We start from the raw sequence: 16,133 nt of genomic DNA, 5'->3' as shown, positions 1-16,133 counted from the left end.
TTCACATCACGCATGTCATGCACTCGATAGCATCCGCCTCCCTCTTCACGCAAACTCCATCTTGACGTCTCCCTCGGGCTTGACGCCCTCCTCATCCGGCCCCGCTCCGACCAGCGGCGCGCTCTCGCTGTGCACCTGCGCCAGCGCCGTCGCCGCCTCAGCCTTGACGACCCCGACGCCGAGACTCGCTAGCTTGCCGCTCGCGATCGCCGCCGCCGCCGCAAGCGAGGGCGGCGCCGCGCGCGCCTTCTTCGCCGCCGCCGGCCCGGGCGTCGACGACGAGTCGCGGTCCGAGACCTCGCCCGCGCCGCCGCCGTTTGCGGCGAGGATCGCGGCCGACGCGGCCTGCTGCTGCAAGGCGGTGTCGCGCTGCGCGGCGAGGAAGACGCGCACGGCCTCCTGCTCGTCGAAGTCGTCGAGGCGCGCCTGCTCGGCGACAAATTCGTCGTAGCGCTCGCACAGCGGGCGCCACGTCCGCCCGCTTTCCGGTGCGCTCGGCGCGGCCGCCGAATTTGAATTCGAAAGCGCCGCTTCGATGTCGTCGGGCGGCGGGAAGGCAAAGTCTGGCCCGGCGTTGAGTGTCGCGATGCCGCCGCCAAAGACCGAGACCATGGGGAAGTAGCCGAGCGCGCCGTCGTCGTGCCAGTTCTCCATCATGGACCGCGCGTCCTTCTTGCTGCGCGCGCCCCGCGGCGCGCGCGGTTTGCGCAGGGGCAGGAAATCGTACAGGTCGGAGAAGGCGACCCCTTGGCACTCGCCGTCGACGAAAAAGGCGACTTTGCTCCCTTCGAGTTTCGGCAGCGGGCGGAGCGGCGGGCCCTGGTCGAGCGATGCGGGCGGCGGTTTCGTCCCGGGCGCGGCAGCCTTGGCCTTGCGGCGCTTCTCGTCTGCCTGGCGCTGCTTGAAGGCTTGCAGCGCCGGGTCGACGAGGAGCTCTTCCATCTCCTTTGAAGGCGCGTACTCAAGCTGTTCAAAATAGAGCTGGCCTTTGTACCGGATCGGGATCCGCTTGCGCACGATTCGGGACGGGTCGCGTCGGTCAGTTGGTGGAGGGGGAGAGCGGGGAGGGAGGGAGAGGTAGATGCCGATCGTCGCAGACGAGCCGTACGGTCGGCCGTATGGTGTGGGCTGGGCGAGCGTGACCGTCTCGCCGCTCTTGTCGCGGTAGCCGTATGAGTGGCTGCCGTGTCGCAAAAGCAGTCAGCGAATCAGTTCGGAGCGCGAATCAGGCGCGGACGCACCCGTCAATCCCGACAGGCGCGTTCAGCGGGCTCTCCCTCCGCCCGACGCCCACGCGAACCCAGCTGCCCTGCCCTTCGCCGCCCCGATCCCGACCGCCGTCCCCGCCCCCTCGCTCGACCTTTACTTCCCAATACCACGCGCCCTCCCTCACGCCGACATTGCTTCGCGCCGCACGCCAGCCCTTGTCGGTCGTGACGGTGTGCGCGTCCTCAGTGAGGAGGGTGAACGAGCTGCGATCCTCCCAGCTCCAGCGAATGCCCACGGGGTACGACTCGATACTGCGCTGCGGCGGAACACTCATGGGCGTGCCCTGTGCGGGCCCACACGGCGTATAGCGGAACCCGAGCTTGTTGAACGGGTGCGAGCGCGTCGCGTGGAACTCGAAGGCGCTCTCGGGGAGCTGAAGCGTGTGCGGAACGAGCACGGGAGGGTTCGAGATGTCGGAGGGGTCGTTCTGGGGCGGGGCGGGCGAGCGAGAGGGCGGGGTCGGCGCTGAAGGGGAGTGCTTGCGCTTGGTGGGGCGGCTGCGCGGCTCCTGTGGGCTGCACGAGTCAGTTACGCGTGCGCAGCTCGTTGCCAAAATGCACGTGCCTCGGACTGATCTGCCTCGGGAGTCTCTGCGCCAGTAGACGGCTCGCGCTCCTCGATGGAAGCGAGCGCGGTCAGGAGCGCGGGAGCCGCAGCGTTCGAAGCGAGGAGCGCCGGATCGATGGCTCCGCCGTACACTGCAGCCATCTCTGTCTCTATCAAGCGTGGCTTTGACCCGACGGAGCTCGAGGAAGTGTAGCGGTCAAGATGAAGCTGCTTCGCGGTCGGAAAGCAGCGTCGACCGCTTGTCCCTCGCTCCCATCCGCCCTGAAGCATTCTAGCCGCTCGTAGAGGGTGCTACTCCCCTGTGGATACAATGGGCGCGCGTCGGCTGCTCTGCTTCGCCCTCGTCCTCGCCGCGGCGTCGCTACCGAGGATCGTCTCGGCTCACGAGGTGAGTCTCGCTCTAGCTGGACAGACAGGCACGCAGGGCGCCCAGAAGAGTGCTCTTCAGGGTCTGCTGTGCTCCCTCAACCGCTGTCTGCTGTTGCTGCCTCGTGTGCTCATCGCCGAGGTTGGTTCGCTCACCTCGGACTCGTCTGTTTCCCCGCCGACAGCACCACGAGGTCGAGACGGGTCCGTACGAGCACAACTTTACCAACGATGAGCCTCTCGACGGCACCATCAAGTGGCACATTGCGTGAGCCGCCTCTCTGCCCCACCTCTCGGATGGTCTTCCGCTCTGCGGACCCGCGGATTATGCCGACTGACCCTACATGGACTTGAACAGCATCCAGATTTTCTGCTGGGGCATCCTCTTCCCCGCCGGCATGGTCCTCGGCATCACGCGATCTCGCTTCCACGTCCCGCTGCAATCCCTCACCGTCGCCCTCTCGCTCGCGGGCAACTCGCTCGGCCACCACCACGGCGGTCGCTCTTTCCACATGACGGCACACGCGCACTTTGCGGGGTACCTCTGGTGGTACATGATCTCGCAGACTGCGATGGGCATCTTCCTCAAACTGCATGTCCTCGAAGGGACAGTCGTACGTCGCAGCGTCGTCGTCGCGCACGGCATAGTCGGCAAGTCGTTCCCTGTCGTCGGATGGACGCAGATGATCTTCGGGTGCGCGCACGTACTCCCCACCTCGTCCCGCCGTGCCGGCTCGGCTGAACAATACTTTCTCGCTCGCGCAGCGGCATCGCCGCGCTCGGGTTCTGCTTCAACGACCACGTCGGGCAGTGTGCCGCCCATTTCATCATGGGGTCGGCCTTCATCGCCTACGCCGTCATCCTCATCATGATGATGCGGGTCGGCGCGGGCTTCCTTCGACGCAAGCAGATGAGTCAGGAGTACCTCGATTCTTGGGTGCGTTGCACTTCGCTGTCTGTGTCTCGTGCAAGTTCTGAGCTGACTTGCTGGAACGCCTGCAGGTCATCATGCTCTGGGGTACGCCCACAACCGCGCGCGCGGAGGTCGCTCTGCTCAAACTGACGCAATTGGACCCGCACTTTGCGTTCGAACAGGCATCGTAAACACGTTCACCGAGCACAACTTCCTCTCGCCGCATCCGACCGGGTGGAGCCACAAGGACATGGTGCGTCCTCACGTGATTTCGACTTCTCGACCTTCCTACCTCAATTGCGAAAGCTCACAAGCGCACAATTGCGCCACTCAACAGCAACACGTATCGCTCGGTGTTCTCTGGTGGGCGGGTGGTGCGCTCGGTATCTGGATCGGGCGGAACGGGAAGCGTAATGTCGTCCCTGCCGTCATCATCGTGCGTCTGCTCCGCCGCGATGCACTCGTGCGCAGCTTGCTGATGCTATGAATCGGAACTAGGGCATGACGGGCTATGCCATGGCGAATCACGGGCAGCACCTCGAGTTCTCGACCGACATCCACCGCCTCTTCGGCTGGGCGCTCATGGCCGCGGGCCTCACGCGCATCATCGAGATCTGCTTTGTCCTGAGGGACGAGCCGACGCCCGCGGTCGAGGGCACGGCGCGACCCAAGGCGTTCCAGCACTTGACGCCGTTCTTGCTCGTGCTGTCGGGGTTGACGTTCCTCAGCGCGACCGAGGAGCAGATGGCGTGGATTGCCGGGTCCGGAATGGACTCGACGACGTATGCCAATGTACGCTCCGCCCTTTGCTTGCGCGCAGTAGTAGTGTGGGTTGCTCACGCTTGGTCGCCGCAGATCCTCTTCTCTGGCTCGTTCGCCATCTACCTTGTCGGGGTCGCCATGTTTGACCTGTACGAGTATCAAACTCGACACAAGACAACTGCCGCAGCTATCGGTCTCGTCCCTACCGACGCAGATGTCGAAGGCGCCGCAGCAGCGGACAGCTTCAACGACGAGGACAGCGAGCCGTACCGCCCCGCCTCCCTAATGCGGTCCGACTCGCCGCCCCCGCTTCGCGTCCTCGGCTTTGCGCTCCCGACGTTCCTCGCGAGCGCGGCCGACTTTGCCCGCCGCCTCGAAGCGCGCGGGCGGCGTGGCGACCCTTCATCCTCCTCCCGCTCGGCAGGCGGGCGGCGTGGGCATGTCCGGCGCGAGACGGAGGAGTACGAGTCGCTGCCGCTGACGCAGGGGCGCGAGTCGGCCGACGTACGGCAGGAAGATATTCTTGCCGACGCCGGCGCGGCGAACGAGGCGCTTGAGATGCAGGCGCGCCGCCAGGGGGGGGCGGGGAGGACGGGGCCGGGAAGCGACGATACGGTGTTCGAGCTGGGGCAGTACGAGGACGATGGCGGGGATGCGTACTGGGAGGAGAAGGAGGTGGATGCAGGGAGGCGAGGGTAGTCGCCCCGCTCGATTGTTGAGTAGTCCTTCAGTTCCTTTCTGTGCATGTTTAAATCAGTTTGTGCGACCATTTACTGCTGCTCGGCGGAAGAACGGCGCTTGAAGCGGCGCGCTGTCCGAGGTTCCGAGGGAAGGCCCCGCGCGGTCGCGGCTATCTCGCTCTCGCTTTCTCTCCTCCTCATCTCGCCGCGCCGCACCTGCACGATGCCGCTCATCGCCCCGTTTCACGTGACACTCCCGCACCTGACCAAGGACAACTGGCGCGAGAAGGCCGCCGAGAAGAAGCAGGCGCAGGACCGCCTCATCCCCGCCGCCTGGCGCCTCTCGCCCGAGCTCCTCGCCGACGACCGCGCCGATGTGACGGGCGTGCCGAAGGAGTGCGGGATCCTCTCGGACCGCGAGCTCGAGATCACAGAGCTCGACGAGGTCGAGGAGGTGAGCACCAGCCTGCCGATTGCCCCACATGCACCCGGCCGAGTCGCTGACTGCACATTGCCTCTCTAGCTCGCCAAGCGGATTGCGCAGGGTACGTACAGCGCTGTCGAGGTCACTACCGCCTTCTGCAAGCGCGCCGCCATCGCGCAGCAGCTCACCAACTGTTCGTCCTCTCCCTTCACCTGGTAAACAAGCGGCACACGGCGAGCTGACCTTCACGTCTGTGCAGGCCTCACCGAGATCTTCTTCGACGAGGCGATCGAGTATGCCGAGCAGCTCGACAGGCGTTTCAAGGAGACGGGCAAGACGATCGGACCTTTGCGTGCGTTCACCCGAACCTTCGTCGAAAGCTCAGCGCGAGCATCGCTCTTCCGGAGAAACCCGCTATATAAGTTGGAGCCTCGCTGATTCGAGACGTGCCTCCGCAGACGGTGTTCCGGTCTCGCTCAAAGACCAGTACGCTTCCAATCTGACTTGTCCTTGCTGCAGTCCGCTCATGAGACGGTCTCACAGATTTGACATCGCCGGTACTGAGCTCACGATGGGCTACGTGTCCTATCTTGGTCGCATCTCGCAACGCCACAGTGCGCTTGTTGCGCTTTTGCGTGACGCGGGAGCGGTTTTCCACGTCCGCACGAACGTCCCGCAGGTGCGCACCTCGCTGCTCTTGACCTGGTTGTCCGTATACTGCCAGACTGATCTACTGCGTGTTGTTTTGACGTCACGACGACGTCGCTAGACTCTCATGGTGCGCTTGTCGCCTTCTACCTTCGGCTTGACGCAGTCGAGCCAGCGACACATTGTACTCACGCGTGGTCTGCCGGCCCATGGCAGATCGGCGACACGTTCAACCACCTGTTCGGCCGCACGCACAACCCGCACAACCGCAAGCTCAGTCCTGGCGGGTCCAGCGGCGGCGAGGGAGCACTGATTGCCATGAAAGGGTCTATCGTCGGCGTTGTACGTCTCTCTTTGCTTCCTGTGGCCATCAGCCTGAGTTTCTGCTGACCTGCACCGCCTACAGGGCACGGACATTGGGTACGCCTGCGTCTGTCGAAAGGAACACAGCCGCCGCATGAAACTGACGTCTGCCCTCCCTGCTTGACCAACGTGTAGCGGGTCGGTCCGCATCCCTTCCGCTTTCTGTGGCTTGCACACTATCCGCCCGTCGACCCGCCGCATCCCGTACGGGCATGCGACCAACAGTCTGGTGCGCTTCCTCCCGGACCTTCTCAACCTGCCGAGACTGAACATAATTTTGCGTAGCTCGGGCAGGAGTCCATCCTCTCGGTGGCGGGCCCGATGGCACGCTCCGTCTCGTCTTGCACCTACTTCCTCAAGACGGTGCTCGACCTCAATCCGGCCAACTACGACGCGACGTCGCTTCCCTTCGCGTTCAACGACGCGGCCTTCTCGCAGGCCCGGGGCCGGGGCAAGCTCGCATTCGGCGTGATCCGCACGGACTATCTCGTCACGCCTACTCCGCCTATCAAACGCGCTTTGGAAGAAACGGTCAAGAAGCTGGTCGCAGCTGGGCATGAAGGTACGTCGCTGTCGGGGTTCGAGGCAACCACATCCTACGAGAAGACGTGTAGCGTCCCTTCATTGACACTGGTGCATTTCCGCGTTTGCAGTTGTCGAGTTTGACTGGAAGGAGTTCAAGCACACAAATGACTTGGCGGGTCACCTTTACGACGCGGTAAGCCGTGCTTCCTGAGCGCGTTTTTCTGAAGCCCGCTACAAGCAACTGACCGGACATGTTTTCCTTGAGGCAGGACGGAGGCGAAGACATCCGCCGCACGCTTGAGCAAATCGACGAGCCCCTCATCCCGGGAGTCCTGATCGACACGGCTGGGACCAAGACCACCTACGAGGTCTGGCAGCTCAACCGCGCAAAGGAAGAGCTGCAGCAGGCATTCCTGACGCGCTGGCTTGGGACGCCCACCTCGACGGGCAGGCCGCTTGACGGACTGCTCTGTCCTGCCGCACCGATTACGGCACCGCTGCCGGGCAACAATCGTCACGTGGGCTACACGGCGTGCGTTTCTCTGATGCAGGCTGCATGGCGGCAAGCTGATGCTCACCTTGCTTCATCCAAACACAGCATGTTCAACCTCCTTGACAACCCCGCGGTCGTATTCCCAGTCACCAAGGTTGACCCTGCGCTCGACACGAAGGACAGTACCGCATTCAAGCCTCTCAATGACGAGGACCAGCAGTTCTTCAATGATTGTGCGTCCCTGTCCGGATGTACTCGGGCTCCGCTCGAACGCTCATCAATCTGTTCCCTGGGTAGATGACCCGGACCTCACGGCGGGCATGCCCGCCGCTATCCAGGTTGTTGGCAGGCGCTGGCGCGAAGAGGATCTGCTGGCAGTGGCGGAGGTGGTCGCTGCGGCGGTCGCGAGCAAGGACTGGAAGGCGTAGAAAGTCGGGTGCTTAGACTCCTCGAAAAAAGTTCTCGCGCCGTTCAGCAAATGGGGTACATGGCCAAGCAATGCAACGTACAGCAGAGTCGTTGGTGGCGCACCTAGGGGCGCAAACAGCAAAAGAAACGGATTGGCCCTTTCCGGGATTGAACCGGAGACCTGCAGAAGTACGCTCGACCAGAGGCCAAACTTCAGTCTGTCGCTCTCCCAACTGAGCTAAAGAGCCTTTGTTGTGGGTGAGCTGCTGCAGTACATACATATACGCCAGCTCAACATCACCCCACATCAGTAATCTCCCCATCAGCTACGCTGCCTCACCCGTGTCTTTCTACTCCCTACAGCTCGTTGGGATGTCTGCCATAGTCGAGCCCCAAGCTGCAGCGTACACACACTGGCACGGGCTTCCGGCGGGCACTGCGTGCTGTTCCGCGACCGCCTTCGTCGCTGCATCCCTCACTTTGCCCGAATGGTACACGATCTACCCGCCGACGCTCGCCGAGTGCGTTCTGCCTCTCCGCAAAGCGCTGACATCATCGCTGACTATTCGAACGCAACAGTCCGCGCTGTCCCGTCACAGTCGTCCTTCTTCGACACGAACAGTCGGGCAAAGTAGCCCTCTTCGACCTCGGTATCAACCAGGACTGGCGCAAACACATCCCTGAGGCGGATCTACCCGAGTATGACATGTTCAACATCGAGGTGATGGAGGACTTGGTGGATGTGTTGGCGAGAACGGGCGTCAAGAGGGACGAGGTCGACCTGGTCATCCTTTCGCGTGCGTTCACATTGCGCATCCCACGTTCCGAGCTCTTGCTGACAGTCTAAACGGCCTACAGACCACCACTTCGACCACACGGGCGAGCCGTCGCTGTTCCCGAATGCCCAGGTGCTTGTTGGGTCAGGCGTCGCTGCGAAGATCCCGGCGCTCAAAGGCCTGGACAATGTCAGCGAAGTCGCCTGGAGCAGCAAGCCAGCTGCTTCGTTCGACTTGAGTTACGACGTCTGGGGCGACGGCTCGCTTGTTCTCGTTGCCGCACCCGGCCACACCGAGGGGCATCTCGCGGCTCTCGTCCGCACGTCAGCGAACCCGAGCGCGGACTCGCATCCACAGGACGAGTATGTCCTTCTCGCCGCCGATTGCTGCCATCACCCGGTCCTGCTCAGCCCGAAGCGGGACGAAAAGCATTTCCGACTTGGCAAGTGGCGCGACGCGAGCGACCCAGAGGACGTGCCGCTGGGGCACTCCAACTACGAGGACTACGCGCTGGCCGAGTCGACGCTCGAGCGAGTCAAGGCGGCGGAGCGAAGAGACGAGATCATGGTTGTTCTGTCGCACAACTACCGCACGTGGGAGCGGCTTGGCGGGAAAGAGCGTATGCTCGACGGGGTTCAGTTAAATGGTTGGAAGGGAAAGGGATTCAAGGAGTAGCTTGCTGCGCGCAACCGTAGCCTTCTCCCCCGCGGGTCGGAAAGGGATGCGAGATGTCCGAGGCGCCTCGTGCTTTCGAAAGCCCCCTTCGCTTCGTGAGACTGCTGTTCGAAGTGTATGACATCTTGACTACAATGCGAAGGTGGATTGGGACAAAGGAAAGGAACAGCGCGACTGCGTGAGAGAACCGAAAACGCCAGGAAGACCGTCTACTGCTGCGACGCGACCGCGTCTTTGTCGTCGCCCGTGATGCCCAGCGCGACTTGTCCAACCTTGATGAAGATGTTGCGGACGGCGTCCCGCAATGCCGGGTCGACCTCGCGGACGAGCGTGTTCGTCACAAGAGGGTACAGCCGCGGAAGCTGCGCCTTGAACTGTGTGACCAGCGAGTTAGCGCTTGATGCCTTTAACGACACGAGTGCGCGCACGCACAGGCTCGACCTCGAACGCGCAGAAGCCCTGGAGAATCTCGGTGCAGACAGGTGTCCACGCCGTGATGTTGCGAGCCTGCGTCTCCGGGTTGAGCGAGACGTAGTTGGCCAGCACGTCGAGCCCGAGTCTGCGCGGCAAGATGGGATTGAGTGGGGCTCGGTACGCGAGGAAATGGGAGAAAGGCAAGCTCACGGTGCAAAGACATCGACGACCTCGGCGCGCTTCTCAAGGTGCTCGGGCTGAACGTCGCTGTACATGCGCAGCAGCACATTGACGAGCGTCGCCGCGCTGGTCGACTCCTGGCGCAGGAGGTTCGGCAGGTCGCGCATGAAGCCAACCTTCCACAGTGCCATTCGCAGCTCCTTGTCAGCGTTGAACTTGCGCGCAAAGCGGTACGACTCGTCGAGGGCCGACATGAGGCGCAAGAGCTCGGCGGCGGGGATGGTCGTGTAGACACGCTCGTTCTGCAGGAGCTCGTGCGTCGTCTCGATGAGAAGGAGCTGGAGGACGCATTTGACGATGATCTGACGGAACACGCGTCGCCGATCGACGGGCGGTGCGGGTTTCGGCGGAGGGACGGGCCCGCCGTTTTCGACAGGATCAGGGGTAGATGCGGTCGGAGGAGAGAGAGGGGCGAAGCCATTTGAGGGCGAGGACACGGCGGCGGAGGGAGACTGGTCGGACTGAGGGAGAAGGAGTGTCGGGTCGAACAGCTGGTACGCCGTTGTCGTCTTGTACAGCTGGACGAAGGTCGAGACGATCCGCTCCCACCGCTCGGGCGAGAGCTTGTCGACGTTGTTTTCGAGCAGCTGCTGCAAGCACGCCGTGCCTATCCGCGCGAGCGTGTCGTTCTCTGCCGTCATCGAACGTGTCAGCTCGACGCTTGCGACGGGATCAGAGAGAGTGTGACGAACCCTGGCAGATGCACTCGCAGAGCAAGTCAAGGAGTTTGTCGAGCATGCGCGCAAGGACGTCGAAGTAGAAGGTGAAGAGGTCGACGAGGTTGCGAAGCGCCTGGATCATGGTGGTCGATAGCCAGACGCTCATGTCCTCGTGGGTCGAGAACCGCGAGACGTCGGAGCGCGAGCGGAGGACGGCAAAGATGGGGAAGAGGACCTCCTTGCAGACCGTGTCCCAGAACTCGGGCGGGAACGACTGGCCGTGCTTCTTGAGCGTCTCGAAGAGGTAGTCGAGAGCGCTGCGAAGCGGGTCAGGGAAAGTCAGCAAATTCGGTCGCGGGTTCAGGGCGATTCACGTACCGCTTGCGGACCTCGAGATCCTCTCCATTCATGATGACATCGTAGAAGCCGAAGAGGAGCGGGAACCAGAAGCGGATCATGGGGTCGTCGGTCGCTGTGGCCTCGGGAACCGTGCCGCCGTTCGCCGCCGCGCTCAGCGGGCACTCGGGGCAGCTGAGCATCATCGGGATGAGGGCACGGAGCAGCTCGATCGCCTGGAGGCTGACGCGCTGGAACTTGCTGATCTTGCAGAAGTCGGTCACGCAGACGGTGAGGTCGGCGAACGAGCCGAACTCGACGATCTGGGCAAAGTGGTCCTTGTTGACGCGCTGGACGATGTCGAACGCCTGGACGGCGATACGCTCGGTCGGAACCTTGGCCGCCGCGGCAAAGACGCCGAACATGGTGCGCCAGCCAGACCGCAGGTTCTGCACGCGCGCCTGGATCATCTGGTGCAGGCACTGGAGGACCATGTCGCGTGCGTCTGGGTTCGTGTTGTGCACCATGGCGTACTCGAACGGCTTGAGGAAGTCCTTCTGGAACTTGAAGTTGGCGAGCTCCTCCTTCTCCAGGAATCGCATGGCGAGCTGTCGCAGCGAGTCGAGCGCAAGGAACGACACCTTGGCGTTCGTGTGGCAGGTGACCTGATGCGCGCGATGTCAGTCAGGCGCGCTGAGGAGGTCGCGGTCGGCAGACGGGGTGGACCCACCTGGTTGAAGTGCTCGCCGATGATGAGCCACATGGCCGACCATTCGAGACGGATACGGTTCATGTTGTAGTAGCAGATCTCGACGAGCTTCTGCAAGCAGAAGACGCGCGGCTGCTCGGCGAGACCCGACGCCTGGATCTCCTCCCACGAGACCTCGCTCAGCGCCTGGACGAAGTCGACGATGGCCGTGCCGGACAGGTTCGGCGTCGACGAGAAGATCATGTCCGCCGTGATCGTGATGTGCTGCGAGCGCGTCTCCTGCGCGACCTCGTCCGTCGGGCGACTGATGCGCTTCGACGAGACGGTCGATCGCCGCTTGCCGCCCATCGAGCTGCGCCAGTCAATGCGTCAGCGCGGTCACTCTCAAACGAGAGCAGTGATGAAGACACACGGCTTGCGACCGAGTTCGGGCAGCGCCTGCGAGTCGACGCCCTGTGCGATGAGCTGGAAACGCTCGAGCTGGCTGACGCAGGTGAGGACGTCGCGCCAGCTGCCCTTGAGGTAGTTGCCGTCGACCATGGCGACGTCGAGGAGCGTCTTGATCGCCTCGACGTTCTTGGCGCGCATCTCGCCAAAGTTGTTGAGGAACGTGAACTTGGACAGGGTGGTCACGAACGCGTTGCGCTCGAGCTCGAGGTCGAACAGGCACACGATCTTGATCGCCTGCTTGAAGCCCTCGAGGGAGAGCGTGATGAGCTCGAGGTCGTCCGAGTCTTGCAGCGGACCCGAGATGCCGGCGAGGATCGGCATCCACGCGACCTCAAACATGGGCTTGACGTGCTCGGCGTGCGACGCGCTGTAGTACTCGTCGGTCGCACGCCCGGCGCCCCGACGCTGCCCGCGGACAAGAGTGCGGAAGAGGGCCTGTTCAAAGCTCAGTGCGTCAGTATCGGGTCTTCGGGCGTCGCTAGACTCGCAGAGCGCACCTCGGTCTTGTTGACCATGCTCTCCGACTGCCACAGGTACGCCTCGCGCTGCAGGTCGCGACCGACGGTAGCGATGGCGCCAGCGAGTCCCGGGGCCGGAGCCTGCGGGCCGGCCGCCTCGACCTCGTCCTTCATGCGGATCTCGTTGGCGTTGATCTCGTCGTAAATGTCGGACAGGAACTGCTCGTCGAGGTCCTTGCCGTCATCGATCCCGCGGTTGTTCTTGACGAACTCGGCCTTGGACATGGGCTTCTTGACCTGCGGGTTGTGCGCGTCCGTGTTGAGGAGGATGACCGAGAAGGCGAGGATGTAGGCCGTGTCGGCATTGGCAAACACGCCCGGGTTGCCGGCCGTGTACCGCTCGGCAAACTTGAGCATGTACCGGTCGATCTTCTGCGCCTCGCCGGGGAGGCGGAACGACTGGAGGAACATGCGCAGCGCGTCGACGAAACGCATCGTCGTAAAGTCCATAAAGTCGACAAAGGCGTGCATCGTCTCGATGTTTTCCTTGTCACTGCGTTGCGCAAACCGGTCAGCGACAACCCCGCCCACAGAAGAAGCCTCAGGAAGCACGCACCCCTCGCCCAAGTACTCGCCAATCTGCGCCTTGTCGAGCCCATCGGCGTGCAGCAAGAAGCGCGCCACGTCCCTCGGCTCGCTGCTGCGGATGAACCCGTGCTCGATCAAGAAGGCGACGCCGCGCTTTGGCTTGAAGTTGAACTTGCGGATGCCCTCGAGGAGCGTCGTCTTGCGCTGCTTGGCGTTCTCGAACCGCGACGGGTCGTCGGTCCCCTCGCCCGGCTGCGCGACGGGCGTCGCCGCGCCACTCGTGCTGCGCCGCTCGCTCGACAGCGAGCCCGGCTCGCCGCCTGCGCCGAGCGACGCGCCCAGGTCCGGATCGGACCCTGCCGCAGCAGCGTCGCCGTCCTCGGACGGGCGCGCGAACGAGCCGTTGAGCGGCGTCGGGGGCACGATGCCCGCCTGCGGCGCGGCGGTCGACGAGCTGCGGCCTGCCCACGAGACGAGCGAGCGCAGGACCGAGACGAGGCACTCGAGGCTCTGGCGCTTGAGGTGCGCTTCGGCGGGGACGCCCGCGAAGGACGGGTCCGAGAAGCGCGACTCGTCGTAGAGCGAGGTCGCGGCGAGCGGGAAGGGCGACGCTGCGGGCGAGAGCGCCGAGAGGATCGGCTGCGACGCCTTTTCGGGCGCGGCCGGCGGGAAGTGCGTCGTGCCGAGCTTCGACACGACGTTGAGCAGGCGCTCGTAGATGTTGTCGAGCGACGAGCGGTCGCAGTCGTAGTTGAGGTAGATGTCGACGAGCGCCTGCGGGTCGTGCGCGAGGCGCGCAAACGCGGCGAGGAGGAGCGACTTTTGGCGCACGGTCGAGTTGCGCATCTCGAGGATCGGGAGGAAGATCTCGTTGAGGAGGACCTCGATCTCCTTCTTGAGGCGCTGCCGCATCCCGCTCAGCATGCGCGAGAAGATCTCGCACGAGAGCTCAAAGACCTGGATCACGGGCGAGACGGCGTTGCGCGAGAGCGCGAGACAGAGGTACTGCTTGACGGCGGTGAGGAAGGGCGTGCGCTCGCGCGACGTCGACGAGATGATGGCGACATGCGGATCGGTGAACAGAGGCATGTGGTTGTTGAGGATGGTGAGGATGAGGTGCAGCGAGAGCAGCTTCGACCGCATGGCGGGCGACTTGAGATCTCGCTCGCTGGAGAGGCATACCAAGGTCAGGAAGGCTGCCCTCGAAGCTATGCACAGGCCGGAAGGGCGCACCTGTCGGTCCCGAGCGGCTTCATCGAGAGCTTGCACAGCGCGCGGAAGACGAGGAAGGCGTCCTTGATGTACAGGTCGTTGGTCGACACGCCGCTCATCGTCGTCGGCTGGACCGGCACCCCGTTCAGGCGCGCGAGGTTCTCGCTGCATGCACCGAGGCCAGTGAGCAACGCCCTACCGCACAGATCCGAGGATAGGAAGACTGCACGCACCTCGTCACCTTGTCGCCCTCGCCCTGCTCCTCCGTCGCCGGCCCGTCCTCCTGCGAGACCGACACCCTCGGCGTGACGCTGTCCTCCTGCGCCGGTGCAGCAGCAGCAGCAGCAGCAGCCTCTCCCGCCTCGTCGTCTCCCACCCCCTCCTCCGCCCCCGCACCGCCTTCCATCCCGTCCTGCGGGACCCGCGGCGTCGGCTCCTCCTCCTCCTCCTTCTCCGGCGCGGCTCCATCAGCGTCCCCGGGCGGCAGCGCGCCGCCGCCCTCGTCCGCCTCGGCGACGCTCGCCAGATCGGTCCTGCTCGCGCTGCGACTCGGACCAGGCGTGCTCCCTCCGACGTGGCCGACTCCGAGCCCGACGCCCGCCGGCGCCACCGGAGCAGCGGCGGCGCGGAGGATGTCCCTCTCGAGTGCGACGCGGCCAAAGACGCCGCCGACGATCTGGCCGAGGGTGGCCTGCGCGACGGTCTGGACGGTGCCGGCCTTGCCGAGGAGGAAGACGTTGTAGACGGTGCGGACGGCCTTGAGGAGGGCCGACTGGTGCACGGGGAGCGAGGACGAGAGGATGAGCGAGAGGAGGCACGAGAGGAGCCGCAGGAGGAGCGTGTCGTGCTGCGTCGTCGGCTGGCTCGCAGACGACGAAGACGACGAAGACGAAGAGGACGAGGCCGATCCGGCGGGAGAGGGGCTGAAGCAGTCGCACACGGTAGACGTGATCTGGTCGGCGAGCGGGAGCGCGTCGAGGTTCTGCTGCTGCTGCTGCGCGGCGCTGCCGCCCGCGAGCGACTCGGTGTCGTCCTCGCGCCCGAGCTGGAGCTGCGGCGCGTCCGGGTCGTGCTGCTCGACGAAAAAGTCGTACGAGACGAGCTTGCCGAGGCAGTCGAGCGCCGTGATCATGAGCGGGAGCGCGCGCGTCTCGCACGCGAGCCGCAGCGGAGTGAAGACGAGGTGCGGGTCGATCGTCGCCGACGTCGGCGCGCCCGAAGAGGGCTGGATGGGCGACTTGAGGGCGTCGAGCGCGGCGTCGAGCGCGTCCTTGAGCGGCTTGCTCTTCTTGGCCTCTTTGGTCGCCGCGATCGTCTCGAGCGAAGAGACGATGAGGATGCCCGAGACGAGGTGCGACGAGCCCGGCGCAGAGACGGTCGTGACCGAGGCCATCGACTCGCGCCGCACCTTGGGGTCGACCTGCGGCGAGGACGACGCCGTCTCGGTGGGCGCGCTCGTGGACGCACTGGAGGGAGTTGGTGCGGCGGGTGCTGGCGCGGGTGTGGGTGCGGGAACCTCCTCAGCAGAAGGTTCCGGAGCGGGATCGACAGCAGCGGGTGTCTCGGCAACCGGCAGCGGCTCGAGGTCGACGTCGCCCTCCGCGGTGGCCGGGGCGGGCGCGACGACAGGCGTGTCGGCGTGCAGCTCGGCCGCGTCGCGCTGAACCTCGTCGCGGAGGGCCTGTACGGCGGGCGCGACCGACGGTGCGCGCGAGAGGCTCACGTCCTCAAACTCGCCGCCATCGCTCGCGCCGTCCGCTGCTGTCCCGTTTGGTGCTGAGTGCTCATCGGGCACGGAGAGCGGCGCGGCAGTGTCGCTTGGCGAAGGTACGGACGCTTCGGGCTCGGCGGTCCGTTGCTGCGCGTCCGGTTCGCTGGCAGGAGGGGCGTCGGCACTGGCCGAGTCGTCGACCGCAGGATCAGTAGCAGCGTCCTCGACCGTGTCTGCGTCGCCCTTCGCGTCCTCCTGCGCGGGAAGAGGGTCGGCGCAAGCGAGGTCTTGGGCGGGAGGGGTGTCGGCGACCGCGGGCTGATCGGCGTCTGGTGGTGATTCTGGTTCGACGACGGGGACGGGAGGGGCGAGCTGCGCGTCGCTGTCCTGCCCCTGAGCCTCGTGCGGGCTGTGGTCGGCGGGGGCGGGTGCGTCGGGGTTGATGTGGAGCTCTGGCGAGGGCCCGTCGGCGAGCGAGGCCATGGCA

General features: G+C 64.6%; 5 protein-coding genes across 5 annotated transcripts; 3 read left to right on the top strand and 2 right to left on the bottom strand.

Moving 5' to 3' along the window:
• Positions 1-45: 45 nt before the first annotated feature.
• BRE2 (Bre2p) lies at positions 46-1,977 on the bottom strand (the record flags this gene model as incomplete). The annotated part of the gene is made up of 3 exons (XM_076650941.1): positions 46-1,180; positions 1,242-1,777; positions 1,834-1,977. 3 exons carry the CDS (start codon positions 1,975-1,977, stop codon positions 46-48), a joined length of 1,815 nt encoding a protein of 604 aa, XP_076503493.1.
• A 169-nt stretch (positions 1,978-2,146) lies between these two features.
• On the top strand, positions 2,147-4,576 carry YTP1 (Ytp1p; the record flags this gene model as incomplete). The annotated part of the gene is made up of 9 exons (XM_076650940.1): positions 2,147-2,224; positions 2,388-2,470; positions 2,561-2,896; positions 2,968-3,139; positions 3,205-3,220; positions 3,298-3,368; positions 3,453-3,551; positions 3,614-3,907; positions 3,971-4,576. The coding sequence occupies 9 exons, from the start codon at positions 2,147-2,149 to the stop codon at positions 4,574-4,576; spliced, it is 1,755 nt and encodes a 584-aa protein (XP_076503492.1).
• A 204-nt stretch (positions 4,577-4,780) lies between these two features.
• Positions 4,781-7,438, top strand: JCM10292_003380 (uncharacterized protein; the record flags this gene model as incomplete). Its single annotated transcript, XM_076650939.1, has 13 exons — positions 4,781-5,011; positions 5,081-5,174; positions 5,241-5,333; positions 5,440-5,467; positions 5,525-5,660; positions 5,846-5,971; positions 6,036-6,049; positions 6,128-6,221; positions 6,278-6,554; positions 6,646-6,710; positions 6,787-7,049; positions 7,116-7,243; positions 7,308-7,438. The coding sequence occupies 13 exons, from the start codon at positions 4,781-4,783 to the stop codon at positions 7,436-7,438; spliced, it is 1,680 nt and encodes a 559-aa protein (XP_076503491.1).
• A 352-nt stretch (positions 7,439-7,790) lies between these two features.
• JCM10292_003379 (MBL fold metallo-hydrolase) lies at positions 7,791-8,869 on the top strand (the record flags this gene model as incomplete). The annotated part of the gene is made up of 3 exons (XM_076650938.1): positions 7,791-7,939; positions 7,998-8,215; positions 8,277-8,869. 3 exons carry the CDS (start codon positions 7,791-7,793, stop codon positions 8,867-8,869), a joined length of 960 nt encoding a protein of 319 aa, XP_076503490.1.
• Positions 8,870-9,078: 209 nt separating this feature from the next.
• JCM10292_003378 (uncharacterized protein) lies at positions 9,079-16,129 on the bottom strand (the record flags this gene model as incomplete). The annotated part of the gene is made up of 11 exons (XM_076650937.1): positions 9,079-9,243; positions 9,302-9,428; positions 9,494-10,154; positions 10,216-10,499; positions 10,561-11,183; positions 11,249-11,579; positions 11,640-12,112; positions 12,175-12,688; positions 12,752-13,891; positions 13,957-14,100; positions 14,169-16,129. 11 exons carry the CDS (start codon positions 16,127-16,129, stop codon positions 9,079-9,081), a joined length of 6,423 nt encoding a protein of 2,140 aa, XP_076503489.1.
• Positions 16,130-16,133: the final 4 nt, after the last annotated feature.

Source organism: Rhodotorula paludigena (assembly GCF_050403205.1).
Source record: "Rhodotorula paludigena JCM10292 DNA, Rt_paludigena_JCM10292v1_ctg43, whole genome shotgun sequence".
NCBI lineage: Eukaryota > Fungi > Basidiomycota > Microbotryomycetes > Sporidiobolales > Sporidiobolaceae > Rhodotorula > Rhodotorula paludigena.
This window is presented reverse-complemented; position numbering and strand designations above follow the sequence as displayed.